Source organism: Formica exsecta, unplaced genomic scaffold, assembly GCF_003651465.1.
Source record: "Formica exsecta isolate Colony F162 unplaced genomic scaffold, ASM365146v1 scaffold451, whole genome shotgun sequence".
NCBI lineage: Eukaryota > Metazoa > Arthropoda > Insecta > Hymenoptera > Formicidae > Formica > Formica exsecta.
The window spans coordinates 9,423-22,514 of record NW_021851748.1 but is presented as its reverse complement, the minus strand read 5'-3'; the positions used below and the strand labels follow the sequence as shown (position 1 = coordinate 22,514).

The following is a 13,092-nucleotide window of genomic DNA, read 5'->3' as shown; positions in this document are numbered from 1 at the left end:
GATTCAAATTTATTTTGATTTGCTCACTATTGGCCTATCCACATGAATTTCTACAGCAACATGGCGCCCATCTCATAAAAAGTCACATTATTGGTTACCTTCTCTGTGCATCTGCTTTCTCATGAATGTAGCAGAAAACAACGAGTGACGTTTGGTGTTGTGAACAAGAATTTTCTTGTTTTGCCTGCCGTTGTCAACTATTGACATGTTGACGTCCCTACGTCGAGCTTGCGGGCTCCTCGTGAGTGATCATTTGCGGAGACTTCATTATTTTTACATATTCATCGGAATTTTTTTTTTTTCTCTTATAACCTCAAATACCTTATATAATCTTTTATCCTTAATTTGTGTAAAACGACTCCGTAAAATTAGACAATTTGTTTTTTGTCGTGAAAACTTTGTAAATTAAATTTAATATTTTTATACACGCATGAAAAATAATAGTCTCTATATTTTATTCGATATATAAAATACACATAATTTTATTTAAATAGAATATTTTTTAAACATTTTTATCCCTTTTAAATTTAATTTTGTAAGTTTATACCAGAATAAGTAAAGGATAAAAATATTATTTAAAACCTGATAAGAGAGAGAGAGAGAGAGTCTTCTCTCTCTCTCTTTGTCCATTTGACATCTGTCACTTAATTCCTTACTCAATCACATGATCGTATTTAAGAGTAATTTCATTTTTCATAGGCTCCAAGAAATATTAGAGGAGTGCAAACAACAGTGAATCGCACATCAGATCAGCTGTTTAGTGTATGTAATAATAAATAATAATAATAAAAATTTCACTCACACACAGAATATTACATTGCATTCCAATTTTAGCATAGAGATAGTGAACATGACAATCCTAATATACCATTCGAATTCAATGAAGCAAATAAGAAGCGGATCAAAGCTATTCTCTCGATATATCCCGAAGGTCACAAACGTGGTGCCATGATACCTCTGTTGGACCTGGCGCAGCGGCAACACGGCTGGCTACCGATTTCCGCCATGCACAAAGTCGCAGAGATATTGGAGGTGCCGCATATGAGAGTGTACGAGGTAGCGACATTCTACACAATGTTTAATCGCAAGCCCATGGGCAAGTATCACGTACAGATCTGCACTTGTACACCGTGTTGGTTGAGAGACTCTGATTCGATAGTGAAGGCTGTGACAACGGCTACGAATTGCGAAATCGGCGGCACATCCGCGGACAAACTGTTCACGATTTCGGAAGTGGAGTGTCTCGGTGCTTGCGCCAATGCTCCGATGTTCCAAGTAAACGATGATTATTATGTGCGTATAATTATATTTTTAAATATAAGCGCAATAAATTTAACAGTAATGGAATATCTATTTTCGTATTCTTTTTCATAGGAGGACTTGACTCCAGAGACTGCAACAACTGTAATAAATGCTCTTAAGAAAGGCGAAAGACCTCCACCAGGTCCACAGAATTCTCCGAGATTTGCGGCTGATCCTGCAGGTGGACTTACATCATTAACATCTCCACCACCAGGTCCTGGATTTGGAGTTAGATCCGACTTGTAAAATATTTGTTTTTAGTAGGTCTACAATATATACATTAACGAATGTAAAAAAAAGTTATCAATAAACAATATATCAAAATATATATATATATTTATTATTTATATATATTGAAAAATATATTTTGATATAAGTCACTTTTATATATTTTTTTTATATTATAAACGAAATCTTTTTATATCTAAAAGTATTTAAATTTGCCATAATTCTTTTTCTCATATAAAATTCAATATAGTTAAATATCGTGTTTCTATTCTCATAAAAAAGTGGGTTTAGGTGAATCTTGGAAGCAAATAGTGAATACAAGCTGTGTTTGTCGCGTGAGAGTTCATATATCATTTATTATTAAGAAACATGATAAAAAAATTAGAATCGCTTATTCAAGAAATTTTATTGGCATAAAAAAATATATTAGTGCACATAAATATACCTACGTTTATCCAGCAATTGAGAAAGGTTATGCCGGTAAATACGTATCGAACAACGGCACAGGAATACTATATAAAAATTGTTAGAATTATTGACGTTGATTTGAATATTATGTAAAGTAAAAGAACGAAACGATGGATGAACCTGTCGCAACAACGGAAAAGTCGAAAAAGATAGAAGCTATAAATAAAAAAACTATTCATCATATTTGCTCCGGTCAGGTAAGGTTAAGTTTGTAAACAAATTTGTTAAAAAACAATTTTTTTCTTGTCATATAATAAACTGGAATCATATTATATAAATATCTCGCTAGGTAGTACTCGATCTCGCAATCGCTGTCAAGGAATTAGTGGAGAATAGTTTGGACAGCAATGCCACGGTGATTGATGTTAAACTTATTGACTATGGTAAAACCTGTATTAGTGTTAGTGATAACGGTAGTGGTGTTTTGGAACAAGATTTTGAAGGCTTAGGTAAGTCTGTTGATTAAAATAATGGTTAATAATAAAAATTCTTTTAAATTCTCACATATAAACAAAAATTACAAAATATTTTGTTTGGGAAACTTTAGTGTCTTCTATTTAGTGGAAAATAATTCTTAAAGTAATAAAAAATAATTTTTCTTTCTTTTTCTTTACTCACAGGCTTGAAACATCATACGTCAAAGTTGCGGGAATTTACAGACTTAACTGAAGTAAATACATTTGGTTTTCGTGGCGAAGCATTGAGTTCATTATGTGCCTTGTCTGAATTGAGTATTGTCACTAGGCATTCGACCAGCGAGCATGGCTTCAAATTGGAATTTGATAAAAATGGCGTGCTTACGAAAAAGGAGCCATGCGCTAGAGAAAAGGGAACCACAGTGCATATAAGGAATATATTCAAAAATCTACCTGTGAGAGCAAAAGAGTTTCAGAAAAATCTGAAGAAGGAATATGCACGCACAATCCAAGTCTTGTACAGTTACTGTTTAGTTTCTACCAATATCAAGATTGCGTGTTCCAATCTGATAGCAAGCAAATCACCTCATTTTATAGTAGCCACAAGAAACACAGACAGCGTGTTGGATAATATAAATTCGGTGTTTGGCAAAAAGTCTTTAGATGGGATAATTAAACTTGAATTACAACCTCCAGAAGAAACAACATTGCAAGAATATAATTTGCCTAACGACATTACAATAGACTTCGACTGGGAATGTTATGTGAGCACTTGTGATCACGCGATCGGACGTTCCTCGCCCGATCGACAATTTTTTTACGTGAACGGTCGGCCGTGCGATCTCACGAAAGTCAGCAAACTGGTGAACAATGTGTATCACAAGTATAATAATAAGCAATATCCGTTTGTTTTTCTAAATATAAAATTAAATCGGCAATGCGCCGATGTTAATGTTACTCCCGACAAGAGGACGATATTTTTCACGCAAGAACGTCTCATATTAGCAACATTAAAATTTAGTTTAACAGCAAAATGGGATAAATTGCAAGGAAATTTTACAGCCAAGCCTTTAACGGAGTTAAAGTTTGGTTTGAAAAGGACAGTTTCATCGAACTATGCTCATCCGCCAGCAAAAAGATTGCAAGTATCACCTTCAATATCGCATACAGCGAAAAATGATTATATTCAGACCAACATTAAATCAATGAAAGAACCTATAGATGTAGAAATGGTGATAAGTTTTACAATGATCAAAGAAAAACTAAAAGAAAAAGAAAAAGAAAATATTATTCAAACATCTGTTAATACAGAAAAAAGAATAAAATATAGAATACAAATGGAGGCCAATCAAGATGAAGCTGAAAAGGAATTGCAAAGAGAATTGACAAAAGATTCGTTTGGCAAAGTTAGTAACATATATACATACAATTTTTAAACAAATTTTTACTGCATAATTAATTAATGTACAGTTATAAATAATATATATGTAAATATATATATACTATATATTAATATTTAAAAAAAACGCATTGTACATTTGTGTTTTGAACTTAAAAATTTTTTATAGATGGAAGTAATAGGCCAGTTTAATCTCGGTTTTATAATAGCACGTTTAGAGAACGATTTATTTATCATTGATCAGCATGCTACTGACGAAAAATTTCGTTTCGAGAAGCTCAGTAACGAAACGAAATTGAAAACCCAAAAGCTCATCATGCCAAAGCCACTGAATTTCTCCACATTGAACGAAACGATACTCATAGAGCATCAACAAACGTTTGAGGATAATGGATTTACCTTCAATATCAACGAGCAAGGTACACACACACATATACGAAAATTTATAACTAATTCGATTTATTCTACTGTGAAAAAATTAATGAAATGTAAAATGTTATGTTGATTAAATGTTATTGCCATTTTACTCTCTCTCTTTCTCTGAAATTTACTGTAATAATTGTTTTAGCTGAACCTGGCAAGAAAATAGAATTAGTAGGAATGCCTGTTAGTGGTAATTGGCAATTTGGTCAAGAGGATATAGAGGAATTAGTATTTCTCATAAGAGAAGCAGGTAATGAAAATAAAGAGAAGCATATATATCGTCCTAGTCGGGTTAGACAAATGCTGGCGTCCAGAGCGTGTCGAAGTGCGGTAATGATCGGCACAGCTCTAAACACCAGTGAAATGCACAAGTTGATAATGCAAATGACACAAATGCAAAATCCATGGAATTGTCCGCACGGTAGGCCCACCATAAGACACCTATTGTCGTTATTATTAATAAATAAATGAGTAATCTATAATGTTTTCATAAATATATATTTTACAAAAACAATATTTAAACACACAAACGAATAATTCCGTAACTTTTATCCAAATCTGCATACAAAATTTTGATTATTACAATTAAAAAATTAGATAAAATAAATCTATTTGAAGAAAAAAACTGATTAAGAAAAGGAAATTTATATAGATATATTTTACATAATATATTGCCAAAGTTTTTATATAAATATTTTTCTGTTATTCTAAAGAAATATTCATTTATATGCTAATTGTACGGAATATGTTGAAACCTGAATGTGCAGTCGATATCATAGTTCCTGGACATTGCGGGTGCCAGTGTAATTCTTTGATATCCGACTGACCTTGATGTATGAATAACAGTTGCGGCGGCAACTTGGCCAATTCATTGTCTTGTGGTTCTTCTGTATGATCTACTTCCACTGACAAATCCCATTGTGTGACTACATCGTCGGCTCCTCCGGAAGCAAACACCGTGGCTTCTGTTGGATGCCATTCCACACTGGTAACTGGCGCGATATGTTGTTTGAAAGTAGCGACTGGGCTTGCACCATTAGCTCCAAACTGTCGTAAATCCCATACACAAAGCAGCCCGTCGTCTCCGCCTGATATAATAAACTGACTCTCTTTCGGATTCCACGAGATAACATTGATATCGGCTGCATGAGTGCCAGACGCCGTCAACATGCACGCATTCTGTGGACTCGCTCGAGTGTCCCAAATTTTTATGCTGTTATAAGAAACAAATTAATCTTTATGATATAATTTACAAGATATAGAAAATATATCAGAAATATAGAAGGAATATATATACCTTTTATCTACTGAACATGATGCCAGTACATTCTTTTCATTTGGTGACCATTGCAAATCTTCCACACTGTGCGGGGCATGCGAATTGTACGGCCTTTGGTCTACATGCCAGAATGCACCGGTACTGTCAATTCGCCATATGTGTATGTTACCTTTGCAATCGCCAGATGCTAGAGTGCCCGCTTCTGTACAGCTCCAATCGAGACCGAACCCTTCAGAGAGATGGCCTTTGAATGTATACAATGGCCTAATACCTCCATCTGTTTTGTCACACTTGTTACGATATGCAGTTAATAAGCTGGGATTTTCAACTGCATTTAACTGCTCTTGCAAATTCCAAATATTTACACGTCCCAATTCGCTCCAACTAGCAGCTAGTTTTGTTTCACCAAGTTTTGTACATCTACAAAAGTTACAAATTATGAAAATGTCTCTAAATATGTATCTTTCTCACAAGTCTTTGTCAAAAAATACTTTTCTATCTGAAATACCTCACTCTGTTAACACATCCGTGGTGTCTTATAGGTGCAACATTCATAACTGGTCTATGTTCGTCATTCTCATCTTCCGAATCACTCGATTCGCTTTCTGAATCTTCAGAGCTCTGCCTAGTACCATGTAAATTGGACATTTTCATGACAAGAAGATTATTGACGTGCGTCTTGGCAGCTTGTGTCCCAGCAACTATATACATGGTCAAAGGATAGCTCTCCCTGCAGTTACCTAAATCATCTGGTATTATGTCGAAGCTGAGACATGGTGCGCCAGATTGTGCGTGATGCAATAATCTGTACGCCGACTTATCGGCAACAAGTTCCTCTCCCTCTTCCAAGGTCTGTCCTGGAAGGTACACCTTCGATTCAGTCTCCTTCTGATTCTCGTTCGTGTTTTCCATGGATTCGTCATCACTGCTCTCACTGCTCTCATCTTCATTCGCGACACCCTCCATCGGTTCTTCCTCCATTTCCTCGGGTATATCTTCGGAATAGACAGGCATCTCGGATAGACAATGTTAACTATAAGGGTGAATTTTATAATTCCTAATATTTTAATTCCTTAATAAAATACTTGAAATAATTCGTTTATTCTGTTGAAAATGCTAATGTAAAAAAATAAATATATATAAAATATATATAAAAATACATATAAATACGTATATAAAATATATATTCTAACCTAACAGAGTGTCGATTATAAAATATAAATTATAGTAATATAAATATTATAATTAGTTAAATATATTTAACAAAATTAAACATGTACTCACCTGAAGGGTCTATGTTCGTCATTCTCATCTTCCGAATCACTCGATTCGCTTTCTGAATCTTCAGAGCTCTGCCTAGTACCATGTAAATTGGACATTTTCATGACAAGAAGATTATTGACGTGCGTCTTGGCAGCTTGTGTCCCAGCAACTATATACATGGTCAAAGGATAGCTCTCCCTGCAGTTACCTAAATCATCTGGTATTATGTCGAAGCTGAGACATGGTGCACCAGATTGTGCGTGATGCAATAATCTGTACGCCGACTTATCGGCAACAAGTTCCTCTCCCTCTTCCAAGGTCTGTCCTGGAAGGTACACCTTCGATTCAGTCTCCTTCTGATTCTCGTTCGTGTTTTCCATGGATTCGTCATCACTGCTCTCACTGCTCTCATCTTCATTCGCGACACCCTCCATCGGTTCTTCCTCCATTTCCTCGGGTATATCTTCGGAATAGACAGGCATCTCGGATAGACAATGTTAACTATAAGGGTGAATTTTATAATTCCTAATATTTTAATTCCTTAATAAAATACTTGAAATAATTCGTTTATTCTGTTGAAAATGCTAATGTAAAAAAATAAATATATATAAAATATATATAAAAATACATATAAATACGTATATAAAATATATATTCCAACCTAACAGAGTGTCGATTATAAAATATAAATTATAGTAATATAAATATTATAATTAGTTAAATATATTTAACGAAATTAAACATGTACTCACCTGAAGAAATATCACGACGAATCTATTATCAATATTATTTCTTTCTTAGACACGAAATTAAAGAAAAAACAGCATTATATATCAAACTACAACCACGTGAGAATTCGCTTATTCGCGCATGCTCGTCACTCGTCATTGCCCGTATGCCCGTATAAGGGTGCGTTCGAAAATCCTACTCATGAGGTAAAACTACTCTACCCTACAAGTAGGATTTCCGAACGCACCCTAAAATTATCCGTTTAGACTAGAGGGGAGAGGGGGTGTATATATATAGCTTTAAAAAAATAAATAAATATAACAAAGTGCAAAAATGAATTAAAAAAATAAACGTTTGTTCTATTTGTACTTATTTCATTTAAAGTGAAAATTATATTGCATTGGTGGGAAAGTAATTTCGTTTTTCGCACGTTTTTTTAATAAAAAAAAACGAAAACTCTCATCAATCTATATAAACTTTATGTTACATTATATAATTATATAAGTATTATATATAAAATAACTCAAATAGCAATACTTTGATATTTTTATCGGGCAAAGGGTACAAAGCAATATTTTTGTGTGCGCGCATTTTCTTTATATACTTTGCAGAAATCATTACAAAATTTATTCAAGAAGTTAATATACAAAGTACATAATTTATCATCCGTATGCTAACAAGTACATAACTTTTTCTCTCTTCGCCTCTTGAGAAAATGTAGAAAAAGTTACCAAGATATTCGCACAACTGTGTTGGAGCCAGGCTATGCGATGCATGGAAAAGGATCATGTGTATGACATTCTACGTATATATTAGGCACAAACACTAAATATAATAATGAAACCATTGACTTAATTATTCTTCTCGCACATTCGATAAAAAATCACATCAGAAATGAGAACCTGTCTACAAAAAAGAAAGTGTTTCTTTATGAAACAATTTATCATCAACAATCTATATAAGTAAACATAATACAATAATAATAATAATAATAATTAACCTAAGAATAATATCATGATAATAAAGATAAGCGTAGGTAATATAAATTTATATGTATAAAACACAGCAGAGAGTAAATTGTTACCGTGAAATTCCCTTAAGGGGAGAAAGGAGGAGTAACAGCGAGACTTCATGGCGATAGAATTTTCGATAGAAATGGATGATTCACGACGATATTAGCTGTGTTCACTTAAACGTGAATTGTTACTAGAGTTATTCATTAGCTCGATAGATGCCATCGTGGAGTGCGAATGGTTGGACAGCTGAGAGGTGGGATTATGTCGAGGATTAGTATTGTGGAGGCTGTGCAAGTAAGAGCGCTGGACGGGCTTGTGCTGGCCAAGTTGCAGCAGGGCCTCCGGTATGGTGAACCATTTTCTCTTCCGACCGATAGCACGCGAGTCCTCCCACTCTGGCAATTCCTCGGTCACTCGCATAACCCACACTTCCGTTCTGTGTTTGTGTTCTGTGTTCTGTAAAGGGAGATCGGCGTGTTTCAGGCAACGTATCGAACGCGACAGAAGATTACGATACATGATCGATGCATAAAACGCAGCGCATGTAACAAAAGAGAGTTTTTCAGCAAGAAAACACAGATAGACCCAATGTCACACAATTGGCTATTAAATAGAGAATTTTTAAAGACCCTAAAGTTTTTCTATTTGACAGCTAATCATATGATTTTGTGTTTCTTGCTGAAAAGCTCCCATTGATAGAGCATAACGGAACATCTGTTTGCATGGCATACATCATGGGTTATAACCTCAAATGTTCCAAGGCAACGGCCTAATTGTCCTAGAACGCCAGCCTCTTCCCGGACCTCGCGAAGAGCCGTGACAGATGGTTCCTCCTCAGGTTCCACACCGCCGCCTGGTACTATCCAACTGTCGGGTCTTCGACTAGATGTAACTAATAGTACCTGCAATTCACAGGGAAAAAGAATAACGATGTGAAAAACTATGAAAAAGAATTCGCGCTTGATTCGTCTTGGTGATAAGTCCAGCTCGATCAGCTGATCGAGAGAATCGGCTGTCTTTTGCGAGAAAAAAAAACAATTGGCTCTCGAGAACACGAGGGACACGTGCCGGCAAAAATATCGGGAGCTGCCATCTGCTGGCTGGCTTACCTCGTCCTCGAGATCGTTTTTGACGCAGATGCAGGCAGCTCTACGTCTGTAGCCCTCGGAATCGTAGATGCGGATCGAATTCGCCTTCTCCTTCACCATGTTGTTGTACCGTGGACACCTTCTTTTCAGACCCCTCCGTGAATTCATAAATAATCGTCAAACGGCCCGACGGGCCATCCTGTGCATCCGCGTCGTCCTAATGTCGTTTGTAGCCGACATATTATCGACATCGAGTCCACTTTGCCGTACGTATAACGAACGTGAATGCCGAATTCACGTCAACGAGGGGGGTTTGCTGCTGCTGTTGTCGCTGCAACTGGCTGCGGCTGTGCGTCACTCGAGACCACGTCTGGGATACCACGTCTCTTCGCTCGCGACGACGAAACGTGTCTGCCGAAGTGCCGACCTATGGTCGCCCGCGCGTATAACCCGCGATTAGAAACCCGATCCTCGCCGGACAATATCCTTGGTATAACCTCAAAAATCTTCCCAAGCCGCCATCGACCAACCACCGGTCAGCCCTCACCACTGCGCCGCGTCGCAGCCAATTCAATCCCTATTCCCTATGCGTTTCCTTGAGCCTTGCACATAGGATGCGATAAGAAGCGAAATCGCCGATAGCTAATTACATATTCCTTATTCCTATTCACGAAAAAGTGGGAGATGCACACTTCTGAGCCACAAACGTATAGATATATATATCTATGGAAAAAATAAATACAGAATTAAAAAGTAAAATCACAGAGAGAGAAAGAAATTGTGTATACACCAGTATTAGAAAATTAATAAAATCATTTTGGATTTTATTTTAACCGACATGTCAGACGGTCATGATGCATGAATGTCTAGATTCAAAAGTGCTTAGTTTCAAATATAAGAGAACACATTATAAAATGTATATATATATATATATATCGTTCCAATATGATAATTAAACCACAAATTTAAATTCTGGTTACTGTAAAAAAATCATTCAAAACGATTTTTCTTCAATACTAAACTTGTAATTTGATTATTTATTTTACATGAAATATTCGTTTGAAATAGCAAATGTTAATATAAACATTTTTTTAATGATTAAGAGGGGTTTTAACCCATTTAATGTTTTCAAAAATTTTTAAGAATATTTTCAAAAATATTGTCTGATTATTGGGCTTGTCTGCTCATACAATATTAAATTAATCAATCGAGAAAAATAATTTTGGATTTTTGTTAATCAACAAGTATATAAGTGTATATATATTTATCCCATTAAAGTTATTTGATAAAAAAAACCTTTCAGTTTTTAATAAAACTATAAATTAATTATATTTTCAAATTTTATAGAGATCGATCGATTATATCGCATTGATATCGATTTAATGTCGATATAATGATTGATTTGGAAAAAGTAATAGAAGCTAAGTTTTAAGTTAAAATAATCGTGCTATTCATAATTTATGTTAGCCTTAGATGCACTTACAGTGGGTATAGTCATCCTTTCATGCTGCTGAATCACATATGTAAAGACAGGTCGAAAGAAAGTCGGATTGAGTTTTCCATGACAGTCGATAAGGAAAGGCTATTAGATAAAAAACATTTCTACACAATATGATTCACCTAAATATATGAGATATGTAATATCTTATACATATTTACATAACGAGTAAAATGTAGCAAGAATTTTTAATCAAATTAAAATAGAAGTGTCTAAATAAAATTCTCGGAATATTAATAATTAAAACTTAAAATTAAGGGATTTTCGCGTTTATCTTCGAATTATATGTGCGAATAAATGATCAAGTTTTATTCTTTTATAAATTATAAGAAAATTTTACCCTAAATATAATTTTAATTAAATTCAATACGAAAAATGTAAAAAAATTATGTTTGATCCAATTTCGAAGATAAGAAAAAAAATCGACGTTAGCTTAGCCAAAACTTAATTGTACGGAGCATATGTACGGACTTATCATCTCGTGTATATTACAATTGTCCAAAATATTTACCCGTAATTTATCGCGATAGGCACGATTCATCGTGCTGTTGTTCGCACATAAAAAAGCAGCTCCTAAAATTATATTGTGTAAATCGCGCGCGCGCGAACATATAGCTTATAAACTATATATTTAAGTCAATATAGTGTTTTATACATGTTACAAATGTTTCAATACAACCTGTATATCGACAATTACAATCCTGCGAGTTTAGGCTTCCTCCGCCTTTCGCGATTTCTGTATTTTACGGAGCTAAGCTACGCACTTTTGGGCTCTCGCGATTTATTTTATTTGTAATAATGTGATCAGATCGTCATTGTTATAGAGCCCTTTTGGGTAGAGGAATTCCGTACTGTACATCTTAAAAAAATATATAATTATATGATATTGAATTGGCATCAAGATGTCCCAAAAATCAAATGTCTTTTTTTTACAGATTCTTCAATTGATTTTATTCGATAAAAAATGTCCGCACATAGGATGTCCCATCAAAAGTGGTCACCTCCTTTTATCTTTTAAACTAAAAGGGGGTAACCATTTTTAGTAGGACACCCTGTATATAATTGAATAATAGAAAGCTAGACATTTCTAGCAATTTGAGGAAAAAAATTGATGAAATCTGTTTTATAAATAATTTTAAATGGCATTTACTTTAGTACAATTTTATATAATTTATGTATATATCAAACATCTAAAATTTTTGTTAAAAGAAACTGCGATGGCTCTGGGACACGTACTTTGCGTATCTCGAGTAATGGAAAAATAAAATCTCGCATGAATTTGTTATTATTTGGTCAGATTTTTTCTTTTTTTTAATAAGACTCCGACAGATGAATTATTATGGACTTTTCGTTTCAGCTGCACTTCTTGCATTTGGTTTGTTCCCGCTTACCTTATTCTTTCAAGCCTCAAAATATATACCTTTTTTATTTTTTAATACAGAAAAAAAATACAAGAAGATACAACAATAATTATAAGACGAACAGATTCATTTAACACAATACGGAATACCACCACAGGAACGAGAGAGAGGCGACACACGTGCTACATGTACATACATACAATGTATGGTTCCCTCTTCTTCCCGTGAACCTGTCGTGCGTGCTATAAGATACGCGATCTATTTGCGTTTCTCCTCGTCTCACTGCGCGTTACCCTCGATTTTCTTTCTCGCATTCTGTCTTTGTATATAATCGGCGCGCAAACCTTACATATCGTAAAATCGATAAATGACAAGTCGCGAAACAATCCACGCTTCAATCAGTATAACGAAATGCAAAGAAAACTTCCTTGCAACATGTTATCGCTATTTTATTGATGTTCTCATAATTTTATTCCGAGTTCTTTACATGTGTTTTTTTTTCTTCCTCTTTTTTTTATTTCTTTACGAAACCGGACCTATCGTCTCTACGATCACTTACCTCTCGTAGCTTAAAAAAGGTACATACATACATATATATGTACATATACATATAAATATAAAT

At 34.6% G+C, this 13,092-nt stretch overlaps 4 protein-coding genes across 8 annotated transcripts; 2 read left to right on the top strand and 2 right to left on the bottom strand.

Moving 5' to 3' along the window:
- The first annotated feature begins 51 nt into the window (after positions 1–51).
- On the top strand, positions 52–1,630 carry LOC115240841 (NADH dehydrogenase [ubiquinone] flavoprotein 2, mitochondrial). Its single transcript, XM_029816236.1, has 4 exons — positions 52–241; positions 700–762; positions 835–1,293; positions 1,375–1,630. The coding sequence occupies exons 1-4, from the start codon at positions 206–208 to the stop codon at positions 1,546–1,548; spliced, it is 732 nt and encodes a 243-aa protein (XP_029672096.1). The 5' UTR covers positions 52–205; the 3' UTR covers positions 1,549–1,630.
- Positions 1,631–1,807: 177 nt separating this feature from the next.
- LOC115240839 (mismatch repair endonuclease PMS2) lies at positions 1,808–4,713 on the top strand. Its single transcript, XM_029816230.1, has 5 exons — positions 1,808–2,195; positions 2,288–2,447; positions 2,619–3,820; positions 3,983–4,232; positions 4,382–4,713. Exons 1-5 carry the CDS (start codon positions 2,109–2,111, stop codon positions 4,705–4,707), a joined length of 2,025 nt encoding a protein of 674 aa, XP_029672090.1. The 5' UTR covers positions 1,808–2,108; the 3' UTR covers positions 4,708–4,713.
- LOC115240840 (glutamate-rich WD repeat-containing protein 1) lies at positions 4,714–7,682 on the bottom strand. Of its 4 annotated transcripts, none has more exons than XM_029816235.1 (5): positions 7,531–7,682; positions 6,813–7,241; positions 6,024–6,081; positions 5,534–5,935; positions 4,714–5,449 (listed from the first exon to the last, which is right to left on the bottom strand). In XM_029816235.1, exons 2-5 carry the CDS (start codon positions 7,225–7,227, stop codon positions 4,960–4,962), a joined length of 1,365 nt encoding a protein of 454 aa, XP_029672095.1. In that variant the 5' UTR covers positions 7,228–7,241; positions 7,531–7,682; the 3' UTR covers positions 4,714–4,959. The 4 variants fall into 4 exon arrangements, with proteins under 4 accessions (XP_029672095.1, XP_029672094.1, XP_029672091.1 ...); XM_029816234.1 differs by having other exon boundaries at positions 6,813–7,260; positions 7,531–7,681; XM_029816231.1 differs by having other exon boundaries at positions 6,813–7,279; positions 7,531–7,673.
- A 415-nt stretch (positions 7,683–8,097) lies between these two features.
- LOC115240808 (diphosphoinositol polyphosphate phosphohydrolase 1) lies at positions 8,098–10,289 on the bottom strand. 2 transcript variants are annotated; one of them, XM_029816176.1, is made up of 3 exons: positions 9,633–10,289; positions 9,255–9,425; positions 8,098–8,979 (listed from the first exon to the last, which is right to left on the bottom strand). In XM_029816176.1, the coding sequence occupies exons 1-3, from the start codon at positions 9,777–9,779 to the stop codon at positions 8,683–8,685; spliced, it is 615 nt and encodes a 204-aa protein (XP_029672036.1). In that variant the 5' UTR covers positions 9,780–10,289; the 3' UTR covers positions 8,098–8,682. The 2 variants fall into 2 exon arrangements, with proteins under 2 accessions (XP_029672036.1, XP_029672037.1); XM_029816177.1 differs by having other exon boundaries at positions 9,270–9,425; positions 9,633–10,278.
- Between the last annotated feature and the right edge of the window lie 2,803 nt (positions 10,290–13,092).

What these genes read in the sequence shown, in the direction of transcription:
- LOC115240841 (XM_029816236.1), top strand. Translation starts at nt 206, where the DNA reads ATGTTGACGTCCCTACGTCGAGCTTGCGGGCTCCTC. An exon ending in GTCGAGCTTGCGGGCTCCTC is followed by an intron (nt 242 to 699) that starts GTGAGTGATCAT and finishes CATTTTTCATAG; the next exon opens with GCTCCAAGAAATATTAGAGG. An exon ending in AAGTAAACGATGATTATTAT is followed by an intron (nt 1,294 to 1,374) that starts GTGCGTATAATT and finishes TCTTTTTCATAG; the next exon opens with GAGGACTTGACTCCAGAGAC.
- LOC115240839 (XM_029816230.1), top strand. Translation starts at nt 2,109, where the DNA reads ATGGATGAACCTGTCGCAACAACGGAAAAGTCGAAAAAGATAGAAGCT. An exon ending in ATCATATTTGCTCCGGTCAG is followed by an intron (nt 2,196 to 2,287) that starts GTAAGGTTAAGT and finishes ATATCTCGCTAG; the next exon opens with GTAGTACTCGATCTCGCAAT. An exon ending in ACAAGATTTTGAAGGCTTAG is followed by an intron (nt 2,448 to 2,618) that starts GTAAGTCTGTTG and finishes CTTTACTCACAG; the next exon opens with GCTTGAAACATCATACGTCA.
- LOC115240840 (XM_029816234.1), bottom strand. Translation starts at nt 7,260, where the DNA reads ATGCCTGTCTATTCCGAAGATATACCCGAGGAAATGGAGGAAGAACCG. An exon ending in GGAAGATGAGAATGACGAAC is followed by an intron (nt 6,082 to 6,812) that starts ATAGACCCTTCA and finishes AGAATGACGAAC; the next exon opens with ATAGACCAGTTATGAATGTT. An exon ending in GGATGTGTTAACAGAGTGAG is followed by an intron (nt 5,936 to 6,023) that starts GTATTTCAGATA and finishes TAACTTTTGTAG; the next exon opens with ATGTACAAAACTTGGTGAAA.
- LOC115240808 (XM_029816176.1), bottom strand. Translation starts at nt 9,779, where the DNA reads ATGAATTCACGGAGGGGTCTGAAAAGAAGGTGTCCACGGTACAACAAC. An exon ending in AAAACGATCTCGAGGACGAG is followed by an intron (nt 9,426 to 9,632) that starts GTAAGCCAGCCA and finishes TGTGAATTGCAG; the next exon opens with GTACTATTAGTTACATCTAG. An exon ending in TTGAGGTTATAACCCATGAT is followed by an intron (nt 8,980 to 9,254) that starts GTATGCCATGCA and finishes CTCCCTTTACAG; the next exon opens with AACACAGAACACAAACACAG.